Source organism: Molossus molossus, unplaced genomic scaffold (assembly GCF_014108415.1).
Source record: "Molossus molossus isolate mMolMol1 unplaced genomic scaffold, mMolMol1.p scaffold_m16_p_1, whole genome shotgun sequence".
Taxonomy (NCBI): domain Eukaryota; kingdom Metazoa; phylum Chordata; class Mammalia; order Chiroptera; family Molossidae; genus Molossus; species Molossus molossus.
In genome coordinates, this window is record NW_023425344.1 from 175,975,952 (window position 1) to 175,992,378 (window position 16,427).

General features: G+C 43.9%; 1 protein-coding gene across 5 annotated transcripts in view; it reads left to right on the forward strand.

Annotated features, from left to right (window-relative positions):
- CDIN1 (CDAN1 interacting nuclease 1) overlaps positions 1-16,427 on the forward strand; it is a 211,445-nt gene that overhangs the window by 176,260 nt on the left and 18,758 nt on the right. The window contains exon 12 of one of the 5 annotated variants that reach the window (XM_036266746.1): positions 7,048-7,141. The exons of 3 other annotated variants lie outside the window; for them this stretch is intronic. In XM_036266746.1, coding sequence (XP_036122639.1) covers positions 7,048-7,120 — 73 coding nt within the window. In that variant the 3' untranslated portion in view covers positions 7,121-7,141. Of the gene's footprint in view, positions 1-6,260; positions 6,313-7,047; positions 7,142-16,427 lie in introns of those variants that run through there. One more of the 5 variants, XM_036266768.1, reaches the window with a different exon arrangement.

Sequence of the window (16,427 nt, forward strand, 5' to 3'; positions counted from 1 at the left end):
TGGTCTGGTATCAAAACACCCGGCAGGGAAGCCTTTCGGCCTGTCTGACCCGGGAGAAACACCTTCGGGGTGTTGAGGGTGCCCGTGCAGTCCCAGCGGCAGCTCCGCGGTGGCCTGAGCACTCTGACACGTGATTATCTGTGCCACTTGGCGCTGTCTCCAGGCCTTGACACCTCCAGGAGCCACTTCCTGAACACCAGAAGCCCAGTTTGGCGTGGGATGTCCTCCTGAGGTTGAACTGGACGATTTCTTAAAGGGTCTCTGCAGATGGTCTGGTGCAGCCCTGGGAACCAGGGAGGAGGTCTCTTGGGGGCCTGGGTGCAGGGGCACCTTCCCAGGCACCTGCCAGCAACTAAGTGCTAAGGTGTGGGCATAACCCACACAGACCCCAAGATAACTGGAGACACAGGATTTTAATTTAAGTGAAGGATCACCAGTCCTCCTCAAATACTCCCCAAGGATTTATGAACTGGAAATTGGTATAATTCAAACAAAACTTATACCTTTTTTGTTTTGTTTTGTTTTGTTTTGTTTCCCCCAATAAATTTAGCTATTTGGAGAAGTCTTTGCACCATGGGTTTTTTCTTTACTGAAATTTTAAAAGCAATTCAAAGCATTGATTTCACGGACCAAACACTCCAAAGTAAATTGAACCAAGAATTTTACTTCTCACTTAGCAAAAAACAAAGTTTTACTTTGAAGAGGAGGAGGACTTCTTTGCAAAGATGGGCACAATCTACAATTTTTCCTTATTAAAAAAAGATACTAATATACTATTAGGAGTTTTTCTCTCATCTGTGTCTCTGGTCTCTGCTTTGAGTGGAAACTTGCTGTTAAAATAGTTACAAGTCTGAATCTCACAAGGAGTGTGACTTGGACTTCCTCAGGTGCGTGGTGACTCGGGCCGTCTTTTCCAAGTATTGATGTCCAGGAGAAACACAGTGAGGGCAAAAAAATAAATAAATCTCCCTCATTATTAAACGGGTGCTCCTGACGCCTGCCATGGTTACTACAGTAACGACCAGGGGTTAAACTGTCAGTTTGACAACCTGTAAAGCTCTTTATCATAGAAAGCAAGAAAAATCAATGCCGAATTACCTCCGGAATATTATTGATGACCTAAATGTCATTTTCTGTTTTTATTACTTTTCATTGTATTTAGTTTGTAATTCAAACCGCTTTCTAATTAATTTGGTTTGGCTCAGTTGGAAATAGAAAAAGCTAACTATCTAATAGGTGACACATGTCCCAGAGAAACCTTACAACATCCCCATTTCCCCAAGATCAATCAACCGTGAAACAACTTACCAAACTTTTGTTTTTCTAGCAAATTCTTAAGAAATACAATAAAATTAAATTTGTCCAGTCCAAAGAAACGGGAATGAGCAGAAGTGACCCAAAAGCTCGGTTTTTATCTGGCCGTAATCTCTCTCCTAGTTGTTAAAATATCCCGAAGCACTCGATCATGTTGCATTTTAATTTTCGAGCCGTGTGTTGTATCAGCCAAGTGCACATGTTCCTGATTTGAACGACGAGTTCGCTGGCTGTGCACCAGCGCTCTGGGCTGGCACGGACAAGGTCTCCAGCAGGTCAAAGGCCCCGAGCCTACATCTTGGTTAGATCTTGCCCGCGTGGAAACCAGAAGCCTGGGTCAGGGCACAGTGCCTGAGACGCCCCTGATTAGATTAGGCCTCCATTTATCAACTGCACAGAGCGCACACTTAACCTTTCAACTCAAGAGTTCTGATGTATTTTTATGTTCAAACGAAAAGGTGCATGTTATTCTGCCAAAGTCTTGGTCCAAGAGCAACAAAGCGTAACACGCAGCTTTTTCTAATTTCATCTACTACCAGGTTCAAACGGCAACAACGTGGAAGATGCTCCCCGGGAAGCATTTTATCCGTTCCCAAATTTCTAAGGACGCGCTATTTTGACATTTATGGAAAACTACTTAATAATTTTACATTGATTTCACTGTTTTAGGAGCTTAATATTTTCCTGTGGTTTCTACCTATGTTTATTCATGGAATTAATGCATGTGTTCATTCATTTAGATTTAGGAGATTAGAGCTAGTCTGTCAATGTTAGATCCACATCATGAAAATCCATATGGGGAAGGAGTAGTAAACTCCTTTTAGAAATTTGATTGTTTTTATTCCCCTAAGTATCTGGCTCACATATTACTTTGAAACGTTATTTTACATCTTCAAAACGCACTGTTTAACTCTCTACAAAGTTCGCGTTGAACTTCTGACGAGACAGATTGAAGGACACAGTTTTAGAATAGGTGTTTCTGGCGCCGTTGGTTCCCTTTCTCCTGAGGAGCCTGGACCCCTCCTTTGACGGCCGGGCAGTCCTGCCTCACACACGTAGGTTCCACCAGGGGCCTCCACGGGCCCCAGGTTCTCCGTGGGACTGAGCAAAACTGTATTCACTCGTTTCTCACCGAGTGTCTCCTATTTCCTAGGCCCAGGGGCTTGGGTGCGGGGTGGAGGACGGAGATTTCTTCCCTCTTGGAACCGACTTCCCAAATTCTTCCGCATCATCGTCCTTGACCCGGGCTAGTACAAGGTCATATATAACTGCATGCTGTAGCCTTCGAGATAAAATGGTTTCTCCAGGTAAAAGGGTTGCGTGCCGTCGTCGTGTGGTTTCTGCAGTGCGCTGGTTGAGCCGAGCGAGCTCGCGCCCCGCCACAGGCACGGACTCCGCCCCGAGCGCGATTCCAAGGGGCGGAGCTTCCAGGAGATCATTCTTCCCTTGAATCTTTGCTCATTTTAATTACATTAAAAGCGGTTGCCAATCACCCCAATCACTTCTTTTCCTCGTGTGTGGGAAATCTAAGTCTTTGAGCCATTTTTAACCTCTTCTAAAGAAAAGAAAGAGGCTATTTTGCTGATTTACTTTCATGTGGAAATAATTTTTAAATTTCCAATTATATGTGTAAACTTTGACTTTCAAAACTGTCGCATGAATTACTGTTCTATCTTTCCAGCTTACTAATTTTGATCCCAAACTTCTGATCTTGAGGTTATATGATTTTAAGATTGTTCTGAATTTAATGTTTACCAGAAAAAGAAATACGTATCAGCAGTGATCATCATCATTTTGATTGTTGTTGGTAGACGCATTTTTTATGGGGCTTAATTTACTATGTATTTGGTAGGTCAATCGGTAGCATTTAGTGAGCCCTAGGTGTGAATAGAATACAAGTATTCATAAGCATGACCAAAACTAGTGACAGGGAAGAAAAAGAAATATAAATTATTTTTGTAATTTTCTCAGTTTCAAAATAAATACCTGCACTGTGACAACCTATCAAACTCACTTTCTCACTTCTGATCACCTTAGGGTTGGTCAGCTCTTTGCTGCTTTTTAGATCTGAAAATAATGGTTCATTTCCCATGATCCCCCGTTTTCTCAGAAACCTATTTTATATTTGAGGGTCACCAGCTTCTAGCTGTCAACCTTCAGACACTCAGCCGACATCCAGGAACTATTCACTGGGCAGCTAGTGTGCGCCAGGCTCTGTTCCAGGCGCGGGGTCTCCGTCTCAAGATGTTTTAAGGTAATTAGGGAAGTGTGGCTGCTGACCCAGTTCACGGGACTGGGGAGTTCGCATTGGAGCTGGAAGCCTCCGAGTTCTTTATTCTAGATCTCGCTTGGTTTAGACCATCTGAGCCCCTTGTGGGGAGAATGCACTACTCAGCACGCTGCGGAGCATAACCCGCGCCCCAGGTGCAGTCACCACAGGCCGGGCTTGTTCTGGCTGTAAGCCCCTCCCCCTCGCATGTCATTTTCTGGGCAGTCAGCTCTCCCCTGCCTCTCACCCACTGCTGTTAGGAAGTTCCGACGCTGCTGACCCCACCGCTGTCTCAGGTTGGGGGTCACAGGAAGTCAGGAGAGGATGAGCGAGACCTGGGACAGCCTGGGAAGCAGATGAAGGAAGTGAAGAGGGGGGTGGGGGCTCTGTGCCCCTAACAGTGTTTTATTGAGTCTGAGATCCTTTCTGTGGTTGCTAGTCTTTTTACCCTCAGCTACCAACTCTCCCTTCTGTTTTGCCTTTAATCTACAGTATTTTTTAAATTGATTTGTAGAGAGAGGAGGGGAAAGGGAGGTGGGAAGGGAGGGGGGAAGCATTGACTGCTTCCCACACACACCCCACTAGGGATCGAGCCTGCAACCCGAGCACGTGCCCTGACCGGGAATCAAACCCGGACCTCTCAGCGCACGGGACAGCACTCGGCCAACTGAGCCACACCGGCCAGGGCGATCTACCGTATTTTCATGAAACTTCTTCCCACATTTATTTCCTCCACAGTCGTTTTATTCCTCTCTTGCACTTATCCCAGAGAAACAGTATCTACGAGACTTGATTGCAAAATGTTTCTTAAAATTAATAACACCTTGAGGTTTTTCAGCTTAATTTGTATATATTTCTCATGGAAGATAGTATACATCTCTCTAGCATGCAATCTTGGAGTTGTTTGGATGTCGGCAGGTTGTAGGGGTGGGAGGGGAGGAAGTTATATTTTTAGCCGCAGTGATCCCTCTGTAAGGGGTGTGCTCTGCAGCCTGTCCTCCAGCTGATTTACAGCATATGGAATCAACTCCCTTTAAGTACACTCTCCAGTTTCAGTGGTTTACAAAACCAATAAAAATATAAAATGCCGAAATAAATATTTAAGATTCCTTTTCTGCATTGCACTAAAGATATGATGAAACTATATGTTAAAAGAAAGTATTTGCACTTGAGGAATTCAGGTAAAAAGTCATGAAGCTATAATTAAAAACAGAGTTGTAGGGACCAAGTAAAATTTGAGGGAGATAATTAAATTTTACTATTCATCTTATTTTTATCTTATATTCATTTAAACAAAGCCAATCTTGATGGACTATAAAATACACCATATGTTGCCATTTAAAAATACAGCTCTGTGTTTAAATTTGGCGTGTCTACCATGCGGCCGCACGCCACCTCCCCGCATCAGAACCCTCAGCACAGGGCCTCCAGGAAACCACTACCAACCGGTTCGAGTTCCCCAAACAGAGGAACCTATTTGCTGCCGGATTTTCAGATGCATCCCCAGCCTTACTCCTCCGTCACTGACCCTCTGCTCTAGCCGGGGCACTTGCTTTTTCTCTTAAAAACCTGCCAGGCCCCTTCACCAGAGGCCATCTCACAACCCACCTAAGTCCAGCTATTTCCTTCCGTGCCCAGTTCTCACCCCTGCCTGTTCTGGAGACTGCAGCCCAAACGGAGAGCTCGCCGGTTCCCAAACCTGGTGCACGTCGGGATTCACGGAGGCACTTGTTTAAAATGTAGGCCCCAGAACCTCCTCCAGACCTAAATCAGACTCTGGGTCTTGAGACCCAAGAATGTGCATTTTACCAGGCCCCCAGCTGCCTCTCATACAAGTTCCTGGTATCCGCCATTGGTTTCAGGGGAGAACCATAGTGTAATGAAGAACCACTAATTCTGGAATTTGTGGGACTAAGTTCGATTCTTAGCACCTGCCCTTACTAGCCGCCCAGGTTACTAGACTTCTCTGGGACTCCGCAGACCGCAAAATTACAGTCTCTTTCCCAAATAAGTTTTGGGGGAAAGGATGTTATATCAGTTTAAGAAATCACCCACCCGCCCAGCTGGCGTGGCTCAGTGGTTGAGCACTGACCCATGCACCAAGCGGTCGCCAGTTCAATTCCCAGTCAGGGCACATGCCTAGTTGTGGGCCTGGTCCCCCGTCGGGGGCATGCAGGAGGCGGCCAATCGATGTGCTCTCTCATCGATGTTTCTATCTCTCTCTCTCCTTCTCCCTTCCTAACTAAAATCAATAAAGAAAAAAATTAAAAAAGAAAAAAAATGAGAAATCACCAGTCCAAGCAGGTACATCAGCTAGTGTGAACTCAGTCTTCCGTTGAAAGAGAGGCTGCTTTCCTGGGTGGCGTGTGGCAGCCAGTCTCATTGTATGTTGTGTTCATACTAGACCACACCCGCTATCACCTCACCGGCTTTCCCGTCCCTCCCTCTTTTAAAGTGCAAACAAGTTTTCTGTGTTTGATCCAGAATTCTCTCCATCACTTGTGCTTAGTATGACTCCCCGTGGAGAGCGGGTCTCGAATCCCTGCACATTTAAGCACCCTGTCACGTGGTGGGTCGAGACGTGGGAACACTGTGTGCCAACCTGGGGCCAGAGACCATTTGGATATTTGAGTGATTTCAGTGTCATTTAAATGGGCTTTTTCTTTTCTTCATTTAGGAGAAGAGTATCGTGGAACTAGATGGGACTTCCAAAATCATCAGCCCTCTTGTTAAGTTTCGGTAGCTTCCCGCCAACAAATGCTTGGATCAGAAAATCTCATTAGCTCACCAGGATGCATTGGGAAACCTTTCTAATTGAGACATGTATAAACCAAAATCGTAAAACATTTTCAATTGTGTTTTAAACTGTTGGTTTAACCAGTGGTCTCAATTACTTGTGGGGTAATTGTATTAACTGGTATAATTAGAATTCTATTCCAGATGAACTCCTTTATAAGCTATATTTAGACACACACCTCACCCCTACCTTCTCTCTGCAGTTATTCTTTTTTTTACCTGCAGCTTTTGGAAAGGAATCCTCCCCACTAATAAGTTGACTTGATTATCAACAGTGAACAACCTTGAAGACTTAAAGAGTAATTATTAACCCCGTTTCTTCAAACAAAATGTATTTGTTGCTTATTAAGTACTTTCTGTGAGGTGTGTCCTGGACCCGTGGTATTATATACAAGAATTCTATGGGTGTATTTTATCAATCCTTATAGCCACGCTCCGAGCAGATGCTGTTACTTCTGTGTCTCTCACAAGCGCACCGAGGCTCCAAGCCAGAGAACTAGTACGTGTCCGAGCTAGGATCCAGGCTAGGTCCGATTCCCAGGGTGCGCAACGGCAATTAACGACATTAGCAAAGGCTTGAGACTGAGGTTCCTAACATTTTGAATTAGATATTCCTTAAATCTGTGAGCTTTCTCCCTCTTTGCACATATGTACATTTTTGCATATAGTTTCAGAAGATTCAAAGATTCCCGGAAACCCAGGGCTCCAAGAGTACACACCTCTGGTTTCCTGGGACAGTAAAGACTGTCACGTAATTACGAGGTCAGTAAACCGTTTCCTCGTGTCTTTCACATAATCGTTTTTAGCCTTTTAGATGGAATAAGAAGGAATTGTCTGGTGAAGCTAGTACGTGTATTCCACTGGGTTTGAGTGTATGTTGCAACTGGTCACATTGCCTTTTTCGAGTGGCAAAGACCATTTTTTTAGACTCCTTTTTGTTTTTTGCTTAGAAACCACACTCTAGGACTCACATTTGCATACAGAAATAAGAATAGTAATATAATTTTTTAAAAATATTAGGGCAGCCCTGGCTGGTTCGGCTCAGTGTGGTTCTCAACCTGTGGGTCATGACCCCTTTGGGGGTCAAACGACCCTTTCCCAGGGGTCGCCTAAGACATAACAGTAGCAAAATTACAGTTATGAAGTAGCAATGAAAATAATCTTATGGTTGAGGGTCACCACAACATGAGGAACTGTGTTAAAGGGTTGCGGCATGAGGAAGGTTGAGAACCACTGGATTAGAGCGTTGGCCCGTGATCAGAGGGTCGCTGGTTTGATTCCCAGTCAAGAGCATGTACCTGGGTTTCTGATTTGATCCCTGAAGTGTGGGAGGCGACCGATTGATGTCTCTCTCACTCTCTCTCTTTCCCCCGCCTCCCTCTTTCACTCTATCTAAAAATCAATAGAAAAATATCCTCAGGTGAGGATTAACAAAAAATATATGTAATTAGGGCCAAGGGGGGACCTTAGAGATCATCTAGTACAACTTTCTCATTTACAGATGAGGAAAAAGGGCCCAGAAAGCCTCTGATACTTATTCAAGGTCACATAGCCAATTACTTAGTCAAGGTCAGGATTGGAGTCCAGGATTTCAGATTCTGTTTCCAAAGGTTTTACCTACTATACTGAATAAACCATTAGCTCATGGCACATCCAAGGAAACAATAGGTATCCATTTTGCATCTTAAACACAATTTCTTCCCGAACCACTGAACCATGGTCTCACTTGATTGGAAATACAGCATTGACAGGAGATTTAGCACACAGTTCACTTCAGCCCTGTGCAAGTTCAGAGAAGAGCTGGACTTCACGTTCAAGAATGTAGCGCAGAGGCCGGGAGTCCTGATGCCACCGTGAGACACGGAAGACTGGCCTGGAGGACAGCCCTGTGGTCTCAGTTACCAGCAGCTCACTGGTCTTTACTTGACCGGTTGCTCCTGTGCATCTCCCTTCATCCACAGGCCCTGTGCTGGACCTTAGGAACACAGGGCGTGTGAGATCGGCCCTGTCCGCACAAGGTGGCCCGGCAGCATTTTGCACAGGGAGGGAGGCAGCACACTCCCCACCATCCATGGTCTTCCTCAGAAGAATGACTTGTTTCTTCAAAAGGTGTTCTCCTCAGAGGAAAATGTTTTTAAGTTTATTTTAGCCACGTATTGGCCAGCATGCATAGTTTTTCCTTCAACAGAGATTATCTCCCAGAAATAGTCATGGATCATAACCAGTCTAACTAAGAAATAGGAGCTTTATAATGCAAGTTGTTTTCTTTCATGAGACCAAGAATGACCAATCCTGGTCTTTTGAGATTGTCCCAAGTTATCTTAAGGGACAAGGAAAAATTGCCAAAATAAAAGTAATTCTCCTCCCATCATTAGATGTAAACCACGTACATATAATGATAAACACTCCTGTAAAAAGTTAGTGGTATGGTGCCCTGGTTGATGGCTCAGTTAGAGCGTCATCCCATGCACCAAGAGGTTGAGGGTTCGATTCCCGGTCAGGGCACATACCCAGGTTTTGGTTTTGATCCCCAGTCAGGGTGTGTGGGGAAGGCAACCGATCAATGTTTCTCTCTCACATTGATATCTCTCTCTCTCTCTCATCATCTCCCTTCCTCTTTCTCTAGAATCAATGAAAAACATATCCTTGGAGGAAGATTTAAAAATAAAAAAGTCAGGCCCGGCCAGTGTGGCTCAGTGGATTGAGCATTGTCCCATGGACTGAGTGGTCCTGGTTCGATTCCTGGTCAGGGCACATGTCCAGGTTGTGGCTCGATCCCCAGTAGGGGGCGTGCAGGAGGCAGCTGACCGATGTTTCTCTCTCACATCAATGTTTCTCTCCCTCCCTTCCTCTCTCTCTCTCAAAAAAGTCAGCAAAAACAAACTACAAGGAGGAGGAACTTTGCTCTCAGAAGTAGGTTTTCCATTAGATGTGATGATGTGTAGCAGCTGCTGACGTCCTACAAGAAAAACGGGCCGCACCGTCACGTCTCCCCTCCACCCCTCGTCAGTCACCACACTAACTTAGCTAATAACGCGGTGTTTTTGTCTTGCCGTGAAAGACTCTGTACAAAGCTGTGAAACAGCAGTGGCATTTTCAGACTTAGAATTTTTATGATATTTTAAGTTGCAAACAACAACTTTACGCCGGGAGAGGGAAAACGCGCGCGGACAAGCATGCACATACACGCGTGTGCTGCTGTGGCCTGACGTGCACGGGGGCGTTTCATCGGGATCCCGCTGTGCTTTATAATGCGAGTTGTATTTATAACCGGCCGAACTATTGTGGCTTTATTGAGTGGAATAATTTATCACAGAAGTATTTCAGGCAGATGACATCTCATCATCAAAAAACAGTAAACACAATAGCCATTTCCCATAAGACTGTCCTCCTGAGCCAAGGGCTTAAAACAAAATACAAACTTGCCTTGTTGCAAACGTAGCATCGTGCTGAACAGTTGTGTATCACACTGGAGAGGGCAGGATCCTCCAGCCAGACATGGTGCACCGGGAAAACATGCTGCGGTGGCGGGTCGGCCCGGGAAACCTCCGTTTTTCCCTCCTCTCCTAATAATGTTTGACAAGTGGAGATGAATTTTTAAAATCCAGGTCTCTTTTGTGCCATTCATTTGGGATAATACTATAAAATCTTTCCTCGGGTACTCAGAGTATTACAACATCAATGACCTGTCAGCAGCTGCACACGGTTTTTCTTGCTAAGGCTGTGTAAAGCTATGGTTAAATTCTAATTTTCTAAAATAGGTTTAAGTGTGGGCCGAGCCCAAATGAGGTGCACTTTTCTTGCTTGAGATCAAACCACAGATTGTACACTGTCCTTGGAAAGATGATGTGGGCGGTCCAGCCGTACAGCAGTGGTCCGGCACATTAATTGGAGCATGCAGATTGGTGTAAAAACATATGTTGGGATTGGGGAAGCCTTTTTTTTTTTTTTTTGCAAATGCTCTTTAAAAGTTCTTTTGTGAGTCCCCATGCATAATTTGTACATTATCTAACTCTCCCCTAAACATCTAAGATTCAACTCAGATCTGCCAGGGGTCCAATATCGAAGCACTTTTTTCAAAAGAATGCCATAGTGGTACCTGTTCCCGATGAATTGGCAGCAACCTCTTGCACTCGGTAAAACTCACAGTGTTCTTTATTGCAACGTTGGTGCGTGAAGAAACCAGAGCCACCTTATTTAAACAAGGTGTGGACTTCGGAGCCCAACAGAGCCGGAGCTCTGAGCCCTGATACAGGTGAACAGAGTGTGAACACGGGAAATGCAAGTTGGAATTTGCTGGAATCTGTGGAGTAAAAGTAACTTTCACAGGGTTATAACACAGATTTGTGATAAAGTATGCAAAGTGCCTGGTGCTTAGCCGGGGGGCTCAGCAGAGGGTGGAGGCCTGGAGGTGGTGGCTGGGACAGCCCAGTGGAGAGGGATCAGTGGTGGCCGTAGGTGGTGGTGTTGAGCTTGGACCTCTGGGCCATTAAGTCAGTTATGTCACAGGGAAAAACAACAGAGTACTAGCTTATAGCAGTGGTGAAAATCTCCACATTTCAGTTTCTTGCCATATACCGTGCAGTAAACATTGGGATCTGTGCCCTTGTTGACTTAAGAATCTGCTCAAAATGTTCCTGCTGCCCTGACATTTGCTTTGCAGCAGTAAAGAATGATCACTGCTTCTGTGGATAAAATCTCTACTCTTTCATGAGGACTTTTTATCATTGGAATTTAGTTGGATCTCATCTTAATGCTTAAATGTTGAGTTGTACAACCTCATCCCTCTCCCTTTGGCTCTCTTTGGTAAGTAAATTCCCTCTTTTCTCCATTTCTTCATGTAGTTGAGATCTCTCCTTCCCTCTGCTGTTTTTTTCCTTCAGCCCCATAAACATAATCGTTGTACCTTAGGGACTCTTGTAGAAATAGGCTGGAGTTCCTGGAGGCACCATTTTCGAAACAATCCCCCTGCTGATTTTATGGTACTGCATATGTGTGGTTTTTCCCCACCCGAGTGAAACCATCAAGTACAGTTAACTTACACAGTGCCTTGTTTTGGTGGTGAGGAGATGGGTTGTCTTTCTGAACATCTGTGAGGTTCATTTCAGATGTCAGGGTGCTGCCCTGTAAGGTTTGCTTAAACAGATTCACTGAAAAGGACCCGTATGCTTCTTACTTCAGTGTATCTCTGAAAATGGGGTGAAGGATTAACATTTACATGGGAGAAATTCCAGGCTATTGAGTCAGCAGGAGAAAATATTCCAAAGCCAATCACAGAACTGCTAAGGGTATTCTCATTACTCGGTTCCCATAATAGTAAAATTATGAATGTAATAGCCTGCCAAAAAGGCACTGAGTAATGATGACCACTAATTCAGTCATCTTGGTGATATTTTTCTGGGTCCTGCTGTTAAATGAAGAAAGGAGTTGGGTGGGCCACACATTTGGATTTACCCAGCACAGTGGTTCATCTGAACGAGGGTCTGATGACTGTTGACATTCTGGAGCACGTGACTTACTAACCCGGCAAGTTGGGTAGCCTTGCACGTGAAGAGGAAACTTGGCCAAGGACATCTGTGAGGCAGGTGCAAAGGCCTGTGTACAAGTGTATGCAAGATACAAGTGCCACTGAGGCACACATTCACATGGACACTTTTAGTTCAAAGAGGAGCCACTGAGCACAGCCTGAGCTGGTGATTGGACTTGGGACTTTTCTACACATCACAGCTTGAAAACTTGCTCGCCGTGGAAAAGCTGTTCCCATCACCTTGTGCAGATAACTAATTGGAAGTTGAGCACCTGTCAGGAGCTCAGACGCCTTTTACATAGGCCGCAGTTCTGGAACCCAGGATTTATTGTGGCTGAGAAAGCGCTTGCCCAAGTCTAATTCAACCCTCTGTGTGTTATCACTTGCCGTTTTGACACTGCACCACGTTAACAGCTAGACTCACTGCTCACAATGGTTGCACATACACCTATGAAAGACCTTTCAGAATATTGGCCAATATTTTAATAATTCTGCCTAGAAGCTAAGGAAATTGAGATCAACAAGTAGCACTAAACATGGAGGCATATAACCTTTGATGATATAATGCAAAGCTCATTACTCCTGATTTCTTATAGCTACCAGAGTTAAACACTGACATGCTCAGAAAATAAGGGGAAATTAAAGTGAAACAAATAAAGAATATTTCTAAGTAAACATGCACGTCCTTAACATAAAGCTGATTTCACTTTTAATTAGAGTTCAAGTCCGCAAAGCTGAAAATACATATTTTTAAAGTAACTTTCTATTCCTTTACGTAAATTCTAAATTCTCAATCGCATGAATTTACAATATTGCTGCCATAGTCAGTGACTGGTACAAATTGGGTTTTATTCTTTCTCTCCTCCTAAATCTGCTTATTAAACATACTACTTATCAAGAACGCCTTTCTATTTACTAGATGGGGTGCTGCCTGATTCATGAATCATTCAATAAAGCCAATTAGATCTTAAAATTGTGAGAGAGAGAAAGAAGAAGAATGCTATTTACCTTTATTTTTTTAAAACTGTAATGTCTCTGAAATTGTTAGATCTATAGATTTCAGTGTTGTAGTCATTTGCCCACTGTGTGTGCGATGTATCCCCCCACCCCCCATTGGCCCAGCATTTCACTGTGACAGCCTCTTTTTCATTCTGTCAATATTACAATCTTTTTATCCCGTGTCCTTCTGGTTGGGTCTGTGGACACAACTCCGGGACCATCAGTTGTTTTATTGTATACACGATCATATGAGCCCGGCATATAGGTCACAACTGTATCAAGTGCCGCCCATCTCTGTGTAACCTGTTCTCATTCTCCTGCTGCCTCTCCCTCTAGCCTCGTCCTGTTCTTCAGCACCAGACGTGTCCCAGAGTCACCCGCACTCGGGCTGTGCTCGCTGTGCCTCTGCAGTCTCGGGAATGCTGCCGCAGCCCTTCCCATCGGGGCAGAGGAGCCTTGGTCCTTCTCTGGTCCAGCCACTGTCTCCTCTGTGACGCGGTTATTCCCGCTCCTTGACTTGTGACCCCATCTTTCCAGATTCTCCTTCTACCCCATCGATGGGATGCCTCTCAGGCTGCACAGTCTTCTTTGCTAGTTCCCCTTCCTCCACTCGCCCTCATCCTTCTCAGCCAAGTTTCAGTCCTCAGACCCCTTCTCTCTTTATCCCCATAACCAAAGCTTGTCTGTTCTCCCGTCTTCGACAGAATTTCCGAATTTGTATGATCTGTTTATATCTTTGTTTGTTTCAGATTCAGGGCCCCCTGCACTGACTTTCATGCCAACTTCCAGGGAGGCCCCTGAGTGCCTGACACAGATGCCTTTCCTCTTATCCTCGCCCTCGTCTTCACCCTCCCTCTCCTCCATCTGAAATGTCCTTCCTCACACTTCCAACCAAATAGAAATTTCCCCTCGTTAGTGAAATCCCGATGTCTCTGCTCCACCCGCTCCCCGCCAGTACCACTGAACTGTGGTAGCTTTTCGACAATCACAGGGCAATAGTTAGTAGCTATTGTTTTGCACTGAACTCACATTTTCCTTTGCATTAGCAAGGGTACTCTACTATTAAGAATGATGCACAGTCATAAGGACCATTTCTTTGTCATTGCAAGGGAGATATTTTTACCTTCTAACCTCTTTAAAATCTTAGTCACTTGTATATAATTTTAAAAGTTACTCAGTCTTCTTTTATTTGAGTATCCTGTCTTTCATTGTATCCAGAACTATGTTGAGATTAGAGTAAATATACTTAACTCCCCCAAATCTACTAGCTTAACTAATTTGAAATCAGTTGACATGTTCTTATCATAGCACTATTATGAGATTATAATCGTACTGTAATCCGTTCTGTCACTTAAAGATTGACTTCTGTTTGTTTGAAAAGTGGTACAGGTCCTTTTTTAAAAAGAAGTTTCCTTTCTAATGTATTGCTATAGGAATCTTAGCAAAAGGTCAGAATCAGGTAATGTGTACGGCATAGTTAATATTTCTCTAAATACATTAGGAGAGTGACTTATTGGTAGGAATTATGCAGTTTACAGTTGTAAAATTGGAATAAGACCAATGTACCTTTTACTTACCTGAAAACAAAATGTTGCCTCACATTTAAAGAGAAATATAATCAATATTTTTTTAAAAACAAAGAAGTACTTTGAATTCAGGTATTTTTTTTTTCTTCTTTTTTAAATTCTTAATGCTCTAATTAGTACATCTGACAGATAAAAAATAATAATAATGTTGCCTTTGGATGTTTTAGGATGTCTGAAAAAAACCCTGTTTTATAAAGATTTGCCTGTGGGTACAGAGTGAGAAGCAGCTTATCAGAGGTGATGGCATCAGACTGTAAAGTGCCTCTGAGGCAGGACAGTCGCAGCCAGGAGAGTCCCGTGGGAAGTGGAAAGGGGGCACTGGGACAGACGGCCGATTCAGACGGGCCTCATCCAGCACCCTGGCTCCCTGCCTCCTCCCCTCTCGAACCCCTCCTCTAAGCACCAAGCCCTCGGGTCAGTGAGGTTCTGATTCGCATCAAACAATTTCAGAAACAAAGTCTCAGGTCTGCTGACCACAGAGACAGAGTTTTGGTCAAACTAAAGAAAACATCAAGACCTCAGGTGTGTTTCAGCTCCAGGCCCAGAAAAATAGCAAAACCACATGAAGTGAGGACATGGCTGGCATCAGGACCAGATGCAATAATCAATGACCGCCCTGTCCTGGCGCTGACCAATCAGTAAAGATCACGACCCTGACCTTGTACGCTCATTTTGATGAATCAACATATTAAATGACATACCTGGAAAGTTGATGAATATTCTATCGAAATCCTCCCCTAAAATTCCTGCCTTTAGAAAACATAAAAACCCTTAAGACAAAGGACCCAGTACACTCTAAAGCACACCCGTACCTTCTTTCTTCAGGTGTATATCTTTGCTTTCTTTCTCCTAAACTCTGAGGGTCCCCACAAGGCTTGCACCCAGGGGAGCAGGGGGTGCTGGCAGCTTTTCCTGGGCTTACCCCCTGAACCTGTCTCCAAGGGCCCTTCGTTTGCCTCTATAACTTGTTTCCTCAGTCCATGCAGCCCAGCTGGCTCACTTCTTCTGCTTCTGTGACTTTCTTTCTAAAAGGCCAAGGCAGCCCTCCGAGTAGCCTGCTCAATTCTTTTCTTTGCGTGTACTTTCACTTTGCTTGATAAATAATCTCTCTCATGTGCTAGCGTTCTTGGCTCTGAATTCGTTCTTTGCTGAACTCAAGAGCCGAGAGCCCACATCACCAGTAACATCTCACTTCGTTTCAAAACAAAATTACTACTTAAATGCATTTTAATCATGCTTAGCCATTACATCAAATGTGTAGCATTTAAATACTCTGAATAATAATAATGAGTCTTTTGATCTCCCTATGTGAGATAAGATGCCAAATATAAGAGCTTATTTTTGTTTGTTTGTTTGTTTTTGACTCAACTAGAAAGGAATAAATGTGGTAGGGACTATAGGGTAAAATCGTTCAACAGTACTTTCCAGGGTTTCTGCATTATTCCTGGGTGAAAGGTCAGCAGAGTCTCTGGGGACTCACTTAGCTTCCCTAACTACTGCATCCTCCTAAATAACATATCAGCATTTTCTCAGTGGTGTAAAACAGTATACAAATGTAAACTGGTGCTATTTTCTCATGTCTGGAAGACAAGAAAAGTGCCTCTACTCTTTGGTCCTTTAGTGTTTCAGCCTTATCTAAATTAGTAAAATAAAAAATATATATACTTCTTTTCCCGTGTTTCCTGAAATACAAAGAAAGGAGAGACTTCAGAAGTATCCTCTAGACTGAATGTCCCTAGTGTCTCAAGGCCTTGGATAATTTCTGTCACTTAACTTTGGATAATTGATGTACAGTTGCCCAAAGAAACTGATCCCAACCCTCCCACACACACACACACACACACACACGTTGAGGGGTTCCAAAATTGCAAACCATTTTTGAGTTAATTATGTTAATTTTTAGAATAAATAAATATAGAAACGTTATAAATAAAGT